Source organism: Notechis scutatus, chromosome 1 (assembly GCF_049901735.1).
Source record: "Notechis scutatus isolate UNSWTSFEM ecotype Mainland chromosome 1, rNotScu1.2, whole genome shotgun sequence".
In the NCBI taxonomy this organism is placed as follows: Eukaryota; Metazoa; Chordata; class Lepidosauria; order Squamata; family Elapidae; genus Notechis; species Notechis scutatus.
In genome coordinates, this window is record NC_142009.1 from 69,127,485 (window position 1) to 69,140,505 (window position 13,021).

At 34.4% G+C, this 13,021-nt stretch overlaps 1 protein-coding gene across 3 annotated transcripts in view; it reads right to left on the reverse strand.

Moving 5' to 3' along the window:
- Positions 1–4,116: 4,116 nt before the first annotated feature.
- KIF26B (kinesin family member 26B) overlaps positions 4,117–13,021 on the reverse strand; it is a 337,773-nt gene continuing 328,868 nt past the window's right edge. For all 3 annotated transcript variants that reach the window (XM_087967103.1, XM_026669385.2, XM_087967109.1), the window contains 3 exons: positions 12,725–12,924; positions 10,963–11,113; positions 4,117–8,560 (listed from right to left, as the gene is read on the reverse strand). In XM_087967103.1, coding sequence (XP_087823229.1) covers positions 8,412–8,560; positions 10,963–11,113; positions 12,725–12,924 — 500 coding nt within the window. In that variant the 3' untranslated portion in view covers positions 4,117–8,411. The remainder of the gene's footprint in view (positions 8,561–10,962; positions 11,114–12,724; positions 12,925–13,021) is intronic.

Sequence of the window (13,021 nt, forward strand, 5' to 3'; positions counted from 1 at the left end):
ATTATGTTTCTTAAACCCAGCTTTAAATCATATCCATCCGACTTCTGCTATCTTATATTTTCCTGCAAGATAATCATAGTGTTGGTTTGAATGGCTGGGATTAGCAACTGAGTTTTATGGGCTCTTTGTTTAAAGTTCATAAACCAAAACCATCAAAAACACAAAGGATTACAAGGGTAAGGTGCCTTCTGGTAACTGTCACCATGATCCTTATTTTCAATTATTTAACCAACATCCTCGAGAATTTTTAAAGCTGTTTCATCTTTGAATGACAAATCTGGGAACAAATTCAGTCCTTCCTTTCAGAAGTAAAAATAATAATTTACCACAAGGCAGGATTGTGCTTGTGTTTAACCTTGAAAACATGACAAAAACAGCAAACACTGTGGTAATTCTCCATGCCCTTTTGCTGGGAGTGTAATTTACAAAATATGTTATTTTGGCTGATGAGAGGTAGCAGCTGTACTACAACTCTGGAGGCCATTGATAGGTGTGTTGGCCTGAAATTCACCTCACTACTATCCAGGATGCTGGGAACCTGATAGGGGAAAATTGAAGTAAAGTGACTACCACTGTTATCACCAAGTTTTTATTTTATTTTACTTTATTATGACCATTTTTTGTTTTATTCTTTCACTAATCACCTTGATCCTTTAGCATTTGAAAATATTTTTAGTCGCCATGGTAATCAAAATATACTGTATGTATTTCTTTAAATGCACATCTGCATTTTTTACTTCTCTCACGGAAATAACTAGATTCTTGTAGTAATAAGAGCAGCTCAGGGAATTTCAGTATTGGGTTCTGATAGAAGACGGATTAAAACATTTTACTTTCAGATTCAATCTCTAGCACGCTGTGGTGATGAAGGTGCTGAGCATATTAGAATAAAATGAACAGCATTTAAAAAGGTAGTGGGTAACGAGATGAATTTCTTAATACCTTGTCCATTTTGAAGTGGATTAAAGAAGTACAATGAGGAAAATTCTGAAGATTTCTTTGGATTAGTTATGAATAGAAAATAAAATAACCTAATTAAGGCAAGTATTTAGTTTGTCATATTGCAGGACAAAATATCTTTTATCATTTTTGCCTAGATCCTTACCCATCTTAATTTTGCCCCAGTCTTGTTTCCTCTCCTACTGAAAGACTCAAGCCAAGAAACAAATTCAGGACTGGTTGCCTATTAAATTGCCTGATGTTGACAATGTTTGAACTGACTCCATCACTTACTACTGTGTTTTCATCTGGGTGGGGATTGGCAGCTCTTTAGTGGCAATTGATGTCATGAAAACCGCTGAGGTAATCACAAGTCTGTGGTCTATTTCACAAAGCATTCTAAATCATAATACAGCATAATGCACAATCACTGGGCAAGCAGTCAAAAGATTAATGTGTCGTCATTTCCCTGCAGATTTCTGATACTTTTTCTCTACTTTAAAGGCAGGAATTTTGCATTGCCTTTTCCATTATCAGAAAAACAATGACTTGTATTTCCACTAAGTCTGGGGGAAACTTAGGTCTACTTAAATATCACCTTGATTCAATAATGAACAGCTTGTAGTAATAAACTACAAAAGTTCTGATTTTGCTCTGGACTAAGCTGCATTGGATGCTCTACTGATTAAAAGTGCAATTTAGGAGTTGTCCTGTATCCCAAATAATAGCTATAGCTAACAGGGCCTTTTAACTCAAAAATCATATTCTAGAAAAGATCATTTCCATGATCCAGCTATTGCAATACTTATCTAGATCATCCCCAGTCTATGTGTATATTATTGTGGTCTCAGTTTAGGTCTGCCTTTGAAGTTTGGCGAAGATTTCAGCTAGCAAAGCAGTATTTTTTAGTACTTAAAGACCTACTTGAGGAGACATTGAGATATTGATTTCATCTGATCCTACTTGGTTAAGGCCAGAAGCAGTGTCTTTCTGCCAACAATTTCCGTATTAGAGATATCTCCCTCACCCCCAACCTTAAGTCTGGCAATGTTTTCAGAATAATTGATTACATTCCAGACTGTGAGGTGGTTAAGAGTGGACTGCTTAGTTGCTATTCATTGGTAGTTGTTTTATTTATTCTTGACATGTTCACATTTTGCTTTTCTATATTCCTTTTGCTCCACTTTCTACACATTGCTGGACCATTCTGAGATTGTAGAGATTTTGGAAAACAGAATCTTCGGAGATTATTGGGGAAAGGTAAAGGTTGACTCTGCCCCTCTGAAATTAAACCAAGAATATTTCATCACTCAATGGTATATGTAAGGAATGAAAGAAACGGAAACATACCAATAGCTCATGTCTATAATTCTACTAAATTATGAATTCAGACAATTATTCATTTTAAGAACAAGCTACAGAAAATGGACACTCAGTGTCTACAGTTCAGAGATAAAATAATAAATGTGCTGTATCTGCGTTCTGATTAAGCATCACAATCAACATTTATTAAACATTGGTTGTGCCAATGAGCTTGGCAGATGAGAAGGTAAATTGTAAATATGTGACCATCATTTTATTAGAACACTCCCATTGGTATTAGCAAGCTTTCTAGTAAATCTTTAGCCCTTTAAATACCCAGTGATCTCATCTTATTGACCCATGAAATCATTTACTCTTCTGGTGAAATCATATTGGTGAAGTTTGTGCTTTCTCACATGCCTATTTTCTCAACAAAACAACATTGTAGCTTGTGCTGACAAAATTTTACTCCAGAAATTAGTAAAAATAAGAAAGAATTTTTCCACTGAAGTCAAGACTTGATGGAAATTAGGATGGGTAACATAAAAGTAAACATTTAATGCCACTATACATTTATACCTTTTAAACATGACAGCATATTTCACACCTCATATACCACAAAAGGTAAGAGCCTTTTTAAGTCAGCAAACTGTAAACTTTACATTTTAACGGTAAAAGGCTTGACATATTCCATCAATATGCTTGCAGACAATGTCTTTTTTTGTTTCTTTTCCACTCTTGTCCTACTACTTCCAGTGTTTCTTTCTGGTCCAATAAAGCTGAATTGTTTTAGGACAATATTGAATCGTGTGTCTGTCGTGTAGTGGAGCTTTTCATGACTGACTCAGTAGAAGCATTTTGCCCAAGGCAAAGGACACTTTCCAAACTTACGTGACTTTATTGTATCACTCACTATGAAAAAGAACATTTCCACAGACAGAACGCAATGGACTCAGCAAAAGTACACATTAATGCATAGTACTTAGATAAGCATTTCCAATCATGATGGGTAAATAAATTATAAAATACAAGCAAGTCTATAAAGCAAGAACATCCTGAGTTTACAAATAAATTATGTCCTTCATAACGTCAGATGATGGATGTCAGATAGCAGTTTCAGCAGAGAAAATTGAGGATTAATTAAAATGTAGAAAAAGTAGTATCTATATATGCGCAAAATCTCCAAATAATTGTTTTATTCATATATCCATTCACACATATATTATACAATATATAAGGTAACTAAGTCCATATAGAGAGTATATGTAATATAGATATTGCTGAAACTGCTTTTAAGCACCATTTTTATTACCATCGTTTTATAATAAATGCTCTATGAGTAGGACCACTCAAAGTTTTATAGAATACATTTATCTTCCCTTAAGGAAACTTGAAAGGTTAATTTAAATGAGTATCACTTAGCGTTTCATCTAAAAATATTGTATTTTTTTTTTTAAAAAAACACCTTTAGGACTAAGGTATTATTACTTCGTATAGTGTGTCCTTCAATTCTGGAATTTAGTGCTGGTGAACTTGGATGGTTGGATAAATTCTTGGAGGACAAACTTATCAATGGTTAGTTTTCATACATCTACATTATCACCCCTATTAATGAATATTTCCTTCATGTTCTTGTGGTGCCACTGCAAACATACTGCATAGATCTTGCTCTGATCCATCATTGCTTTTAGAATCCAACTCAACCATTTTTTTTGCACTATATCGGACTTTGATCAAACTGAAAACTAAATTTGAATATAATTTCCAACAGATGTTGTACAATATATGCAAATGAACTACTATTTCCCAATAATATTGACTCTGGAAAGCAACATCCTTTGAGAAACCTACAACAGTGGCTTCCTCGGTTTGAGCGGGGGGGTGGGATCTGAAACTAATTTAGAATGATCACTCAAACTATTGAGAGTATGATTATCTGATAAAATAATCACATGCAAGAATAGGAATCTCATAAATGTTAAGCAGATGTTGAACATGGAATTTGGTTACTCAGTATGATGGACCAATTAATATTCAGACATCCTTGTACGAGCCAAAAACCAGTCAGAATTTTTTTGGATTATAGAATGCCACGTGAAGTAAACAGCTAACATAAGTTGAGACTTTATGTGTGGTAATGAATTGCTATCTCATCTATTTCACTAATGGTTTACATTTTGGCTTGGACAATAATAAAGGCAACACATGCCATTTTAAATGCCAGTTATATATCCATGTTCCATCAAAAATAATACACGCAACGAAAGCATTGTGCTTTCACATATTAATGGCAAGGCATCTGTGATGTTATAGTCTTATCTTCATATAGGATAATAGTGGGGCAGGAAATAAGAAGGTGGAGTATAAAAACCTCTGATTCATGTTTTGTTTTGATCCCAAAAAGTTTATGTACATGGCCATCCATTAAAACTGGAGGCCTGGAATGAAAGTTAACAGCGATATTCAAATTATTTTCTCATCAACTTATGGATGGTACTTTTTTGAACGATGACATGAAAAAAATATACTAGCTTGACTTTATAATCTGAAGCCAACATGTTTTTAACTATAGTTTCTATAAAATGCAACATAAATAACCAGTTTATTCAGATAAAAGGTTTTATTGATGGGGTTTGTGATGAGCTTTGTTAGTTAAGTTCTAATGTTTGTGAATAACTGTGCCAACTGAAACACATCAATACACTTTGTTATTTTTGACCACACACACACACACACACACACGTACGTTATTAGGTACAGTATCATATCTGTTTTCCCATGATACAGCTTGGAAATACAATTCAGGAAAATTGAAAAACTGGCTAGAATGCACAGCAAGTAAGAAAAAGTGTGCTAATATATACTGTTGTTTCTGTGCCTCATGTGAATCAGTATTTTTACTCTTCCTCATCAAACTGTCACTTAGGAGCAGCTGAATTTTGCCTCCAGGAGAAAATAGGTCATAGGGGAAACAATTCAGATTTGGAAGAATTAAGTTCTGCCTCTCCCAGCATCACAGCCCGAAAATAGATTGAAGAGATGAAGAGTTATAGCATTTTTTAAAAGCATCCAAACTGTACATCTCTTGCATTAGTTTAGTTTAGCTGTGAGATTCATGTGGATGTATAGTCAAGTCACTTTTGTAGTTCCTAATTCATTAAATCACACTCAGATGGTGTGAATGTATCATAAACTTCCATACTAAATGATGACCAAACTTAAACTACTCCAAATGCTGAGTAGCCTTGCCGTTGTTTTGTTTCATGTTGTACTAACAACCCATCTGCTTTTATTTATTTTTCTGAAACTTTAAAGAAACTTGAAAAAAATGCAAAAGAAAAGGCAAGAGAGCAGATTTCAAAGAAAAATAATTCAATTATCTGAAAACATGAGCAGGCACTATATATGTTTTTTCCATTATTTTCCCAAATTGTAACTGATAACCAATGAAGGAGCTATTCAAACTCTAAGCCTAGATTCAGCACAAATTTAACTAGATGTTTATCACACTTTTACCATCAAGTTAGGGACTAACGTGTTCTTCTATATCAGGAGAATATGGATAACTGAAATCTTGTATGAGAAATTTGAGTAGAAAAGTGAACAATAGTCACTTTCAGAAGTAGTAGTCAAGTAGAAATACAAGTAGACAGCAATGGCTAGAAAAGTCACATCTGTCAATGTATCTTCCTTACTATAACAAGAAGTCCCCCCAAAGGGGACTTATACTTATTAATTTAATAATTAACCTGGTTAATCATACTGAGGTTTATTTAAATCGTATAGGCTTCTACTCAAATACATTGTCATGATATGTCATAGAAACAATGTTCTTGTTATTCCCCCATAAATAGAAATTAAAACAAACAATGCAGACAGTGAAGTCCAGAACAAATTATAAAAAATCAACAGTTTCTCTGGATTGGTCTCTTGAAGACATTCTATGCAGCTCTTTGCTATTCCCAGTAGGGTCAGTGAGAGGATTTTAACATTTTATAAAAGGATTTTGTGATCAAGTAAGACAATATTATTTCAGATTAATCGGTGCATGCAATGCTCAAAGAATCAGAGCTCTACTTATGGAAATTTGTTCATTGGGCAGAGCTGGAAGGAGGTATATGTGCAAATAATGCTGTGAAAATGACATTGCACGCAGCTATGATTAATTTACCTAGTGGACTTGCTGCTCTTCTTCCAACTCCTCTCTTTTTCTTTTTTGGATTAATTAAATAAGTTTTTATTTTGTAAAACAATATGCACTTAAAAGACAAAAGAAAGTAAAGAAAATTGATAGGTGAATAGGAAAGTAATGAAAAAAGACAAAAAAGCAAGGCAGAAAAAAGGATTTTTGGTAGTCCTCAACTTATGTTGGCTGAGGAATTCTGGGAGTTGAAGTCCACAACTTGTACAGTTGCCAAGGTTGGAGACCCCTGCTCTATTGTATTGTGGCAATTTATGTATGCTACATAACCTACATTGTTGACCAAGTACTTTCATTCTTGATTTTTAATTCATTTCTAATTAACCTTTCTTGTACATATTTTGATCTATTTATGCATATAGCATAAAATAACGTATTTTTCTAATACTTTCTATCAGTCAGATGATCTTTAACCTTAATAAAAACAATGTAAAAAGTATGAGTCCCAAAGCAAATTAATCGACTTGGGGATAACAATTAAATCAAATTAAAACAAGAGGTTTGCGAGTTAACTAGATAACTCTATCCACTTTCATTCTGTATTTTACTGTTCACAATGCTCTTCTGAATATTTTTGTATTCTGGCTCAGCTGGATAAATAACATCAACCAATTTATCATTTCTGTTTTATGGATAAGCAAAGATCAGCACACAGATAGGGAGAATTATGGGGATTGGTAGCACAGAATCAGTCATTTTAATTCTAATGCAAATAGTTTTAGTCTTTCTATGGAAAGGTTATGAATGCTTTCCAATATTTTTATCTGATTCTAGACAAAATCTAGAATTATAAGAATTCTTTTGAGTAAGAACTTTACAAGGTTTTTTTTACCTTTTCAGCAAAATTGTTCTGTTACTGGGACCATCCCTAATTGCGAACAAATTAGGTATCTGTAGAGTTAGGGAAAAACATTAGGAGATAATGATAATACTTGTAAGCATGCAAAGGTTTCTGAACTGGTTCAACAGATTTACCAATTAAATTCTTTTGCTCATAAAGATGAGTGGATTCACAAGTTATGTCAACTTGAACTTGAGGGAATACTTTGACTATGTGACGCTCCCTAGGCCCTCCCAATTCTGATGACTCTATGATTGTAACGCTAGGAAAAGTTAGTATATTCCATTAAATAGTAACAAAATAGGAGTGTTGACTGAATACACATAACAATATATTTATTTCAGTGCCCCAAAGGAGAACAATTACAAAACCATGTGATACCCTATTGTATTTTTGTATTATCATTTTTGTTTTTACTAAGAGCTGGGAAACCTCTATTACATCATACATCTGTGGGATTAATCCAGAAGTTTTAACTTCTTTTTTTCTTTGAGTGATCTTACTCTGCTCTTGAACAACAAAAGACAGTTAACATTTATTTATATGCTGTATCAGATAAGAAATATCTCTACAAACACAAATTACGTAGAAACAGCAAGTCAGAAATAGAATAAAACACCAAGTGAAAATAACAGGCTGTAAATACATTTCAAAAAATGCGATTTGATTTTTTTGTCTTTTTCTTTTTGTTGACTAGCACCATCTGTACAAGAAGTATGAACATAAATGTTTGGATAATAAAGATTTGCAAGGCACTTCAGACAGTTTTCCCATATATTTTTACTATACTGGGGCTCTCAGCAGCTCCCTACGCCTGCTTCTTCTTTCCCCCTCAGTTATTGATGGGCTGGAGGATAGGGGTAAATCACTTCTGTAGCGGTTCCTATGTACAAACATGTCCTCAAGATTTCTCAAAGTGCTCTTTCAGGCTTGAAGAATCCACATCCTTATTTTCAGCATCTTTGCTTTCCAACATATATTCAGCATCATTTTAAAAAATCCATCTTCTCGCACATAGTGAAAACATGACACCAACCTTCATCCTCATTCTGGGTCTTTGGGATATAAGTTCAAAAAGAAGGAAAGGGGTGTCTGGCAGTAGTCCAAAAGATTCTTGAGGTTAATTCTTCATCGACGTCTGGAAGAGATGTCAAAGCAGGTGATCATCATGAGGTGGGCCTTGCAATAATTGACACGATTCTCTAACCGCTCAGTCACACATTCAAGAGCCTCCAAGTACTCCAGGGAATCCAAGTCAAAAACATGTTCCAGGTCAACTGTAAGAAAGGAAATAAAAACTGGTGGAGAAACAAGACTAGCCCAATTACTGTCAGAGGGGAAAATGCAAGGTCTAATTTGTAATTTGAATGATTTATATTCATATATGGATTTGCAACATTCAACATTCAATGAATGTACTCAACATTCACGAGTACAAGATTTTATTCAGTGCTACTATTAAAAAGATATAAAAAATACCAAAATTCATGTTACTATTTGCATAAGGCAATTTTGCAAGCCATTGAATTATCCACTCATTTTTCTAATTTTCACTGGCTGGGTTGCAAACAGCTATACTGTACCTGGTAAAATAAAATCATTCCATTTCAACAAAAAAAATACGGCTTTTTTAGATTGTTTACTTGGAATGAGCTTTCATGCATTAGCATTCCTATCACCAGATGTTTTCAGTCACTCATCTCTAACCTGGTTTTCTCTAGATGGCACTTGAAATTGAATACATGTGAAAGAAAACAGGCTGAAGAACGCTATCAAATCCGTTATCCTCAGCTTGTGGGGTAGGAAAGTTGTGGAAGATTAAAAAATAGAAAGTGACATTTGTAGCCAAAGGAAAAATGTGTATAAGATTCAAAAAAGCAATACATTCAAAACAATAGTTATTATATTTATGTTTTATACTGATCTGTACGGTATTTATATACTGTATTAAATCTGTATATAACATTTTACCTGGAAGCATAAGGCAGCAGACACAGCACTGCTTTCTATTGTTCACAAAATAGCTAGTTTGCTCATTGCTCATGAATGATTCCTTATTAAACCAGAGTGAAGAATTAAATGAGGTGCCACAAAGTTAAGTTCTGAGCTCCCTACTTGGCAACAATTGAATTAATGGATGAAGAGGCAAATGGAAAGCTAAACAATAAATAAGTGCTGGTTTGGATGACTGTAGACAGTTACTCATGCCCTAGTCATCTCCCAACTCAACCATTGTAATGTAGCACATGGAGCTACACTTGAAAAATCACTTGAAAGCAACATTTGGTTGCAGGTATAATTCCAGATATGATTCACAGTCCTGATTATTTCCTGTAAAGCCCTATGTGGCATAGGAATGGGTAATTTGAGGGATTGCCTACTTCCTATTGCTTTTGCCTAATTAATGTGGGTCAACAGTGTTGACATGCTCCAGGTCTCTTTTATTAAAAAGTGTCAAAATCATCAACATCATCAACTTATTTGTATTTTGCTATTGTATTTTATTGTTATCCTGCTTTGCTATATTGTTATGTTTGCTATGCTGCTTTGTTTTATTTGCTATATTGTGAAGGATTCAGAGGCTGGGAGTTGGATAGTGCCAAAATCATCAACATCATCATCACCACTACCAACTGAATATTAGTTAATGGTGAGTTCTGGATACAAAAAAATCCAAATATAATTTTAGGATTGATTAGATAATGTTATTGACACAATGAACATAAATTTGAGAGACAATGGAGGATAGGGGGAGAGGGGGCTGGCATCCTATGATCTAGGGGGATCATAAATTGTTAAATTGCTTTAATTCATCCTACTTGAAGTACTATGCCCAATTCTAGTTATTACAATTCGGGAGAAATTAGGAAAAACTGGAAAAACTTCTGAAAAAGACTGTAAGGATGATAAGGGGACTAGAAACGAAGTTCTATGAAGATTGAAAATGCTCAGTATAATGGCACACTTCTGCCAGAATGTAGAACATAAATAAATGGTTTTAGGTTAGTGGAAGGCAGATTCCAACTCAATGTTGTTGTTTTAAAAACCCTAACAAATAAAAACAGCTTAGAGTGAACCAGTTACTTGGGAAGGTCCCAGACTTCGTTTTCATAGTTACATTTATGTAGAGGTAAGATACTTATCTGTCAAGAATGTTAACATTCCATTTCCTATGCTAAGCAAGGGGTTGGATTCAATAGCTGAAGTGGCCACTTCCAATTCTACGATTTCTATTCTTTCCTGACTATATATAAAGAATCACGATTAATTTCTGATTAATAAGACTTTTTGAGCAATGGTCAAATTTGCCTTATAGTATTATTTAATAGCAGACATATTATATAACTTCTATGTCTGAGTGAACTGAGGGCAGAAGAGGAAAAGAAACCTCATTTTCAGAAGCTGTGGACTGAAACGCCTATGTGTTAATCTGGTGATGGCAATATTTCTCACTTCTCTGATTCAGCTTTTGAACAAATACGCCCACTTGCTTCCAATGTCACAGTTCAATGGAAATTATGTGGGAACCGTAATAGAATCACTGACAATCCAAACCTGCTTGAGGTCAAATATAATTTCAAGATTGAAATTTTACTTGCTTTAAAAAGAGAAGTGGCTAAGCTGAAATTCCAGTAAAATTTCTTGGCAATGAATTAACTGAAGAGGCATAAAACCTTACATTCATCGAGCCATTTATTGGGATCCAACATCAGATACTGTTTGGTCACTTCCAGCTCTCTCATTAACCACTCGTACTTGGCCTTGACCTCTGCAATTCGCTGCTGCCGATGCTCCAAGAATTTTAGCTTAGCATTGTAGCAAATCACCTCCTACCCAATAAGACATATGAGACGAAAGAAAAAAAAGGAAAGGGTAAAGATGAAATAAAAACATTTCTCCAGTACAATTATTTCTCATTTGGTAGGAATCAGAAACAAAAATAAGTTAAATAATGTTACACAAATAAACCTTGGATATTTAAGGGTTGGTGAATAATTTTATTATAGCTGATACCACAATAAATATAAATTTCCTTCCAAATGGAATTTTTTTAAAAAATATTTTATTTTCATTTTTATTCCACACCTTAAAGCAATTACATTTCTGCAAAGAAGGTGGCTCATTATCAAGGTTGTAATTCTAAGAGTGAAAGCAGAAGTTAAGATGAAATGTATTCTTCTCGCTCCCATAGTTCCTAGGAAGGGGCATTTATAAGAGAAAATTACTGGGGAAAATACTCAATTTCCTTTAAATTTGAATGGATCTGAAACTAGGAGTGAGTCACTAGAGCAAAAAATGGTCTTTCTGGACTACTCACCATAAATAATGGCCATTCATTATCTTTGACAAGTGATCAGGACTATGGATTTGTCACCATACCAACAGCTATAGATTTTGAAATTTTATTAGGTGCATTGCAATCTTTGGTTTTAAGAATTGGAAACCAAAACCCTTGTCCTTCAATTTATATTACCTAGTTGGCATTCTTCAGGGACATATATAGTCCTAAAAGGGATGGTATACCGAAAGCTTTTGAATCAGGGTTTCCTTCAACACAGACACAATGCATTCTTCCTTAGCAAGACTTTTATTGCTTACGGCAACTCCATGTACCCGTCATTCTTTTTCTGATGAATATAAATCTGATTCTGTGGACATTGTTTCTTTGTGTTTATAGAAGTGAGCATGGACTTGTGGATCAAATGAGGGTGCGAGTACAGGTAGTCCTTGACTTATGAGCATTCATTTAACAACTCTTCAAAGTTATGATGGCCCTGAAAAAAGTAACTTTTGACTGGTTCACACTGCAACATCCCCATGGCTGCTTGATTAAAATTTGCGCTCTTGGCAACCGGCATGTATTTAAAATGGTTGCAGTGTTCTGGGATTTTGTCTTTGCCATTTGTGACCTTTGCAACAAGCAAAATCAATGGGGGAAGCTGGATTCACTTAACTATTCAAGCAAAAAAAGTCATAAATATAACAATCACAACCCTTAGTGACAGAAGTTCCAGTTCAAATCATGATCGTTAAGTTGAGGGCTACCTGTATAGGCAAAGTCAACAGTCGTTATTTCTTGCAGCATACCATGATTTATTTTTTTTATTTTTAAAAAATGTTTCTTGTAAGAGGGATCTTTGTTCTTTTCTGACTGGATTTGACTGTAAAGGTTACATACATATAAATAAATATCAACACCTCTTCCAGAAAGCTTCATGTATGGCAAGATATTATCGTTCTTAGCAGAATTTGCAGATCTCTTTTAGGAATTGTTTTTATTGAGTATTGTGGGTTCTATTTGAATTTAGGATCATGCCTACTTCACTGGATGTATTTTAAACAGTGATTTTCAATTTTTGCTGAAAGCATCTACAAATAAATATATAGTAATATAAAACCAATATCTGTGATTGTTAAAAAAAATATTAGAATGGTCTCACATTGTTATCCCCCATGCGCCGTCGCTGGAGCCGTTCCACATCATCAATTTCATAGACTTTGATTTCAAAGGGCTCTCCCATCCCTCTCTGGGCACTTCGCAGGGGTCCATCTACCCAACGGATGGCTGGGCTGGTAGGCTTCCTTATAGGAGACGTAGCGTCAAGTGACAAAGCTGGAATGAGTCTCCGTCTCTGAGAACCTAAACAATGTTAAGTTGTAAAGTGTTGTTGTCAATGGACAAACCTCCTAATACTGTTATATTATATCCATTCCTACCAATAATTCAATATAACATG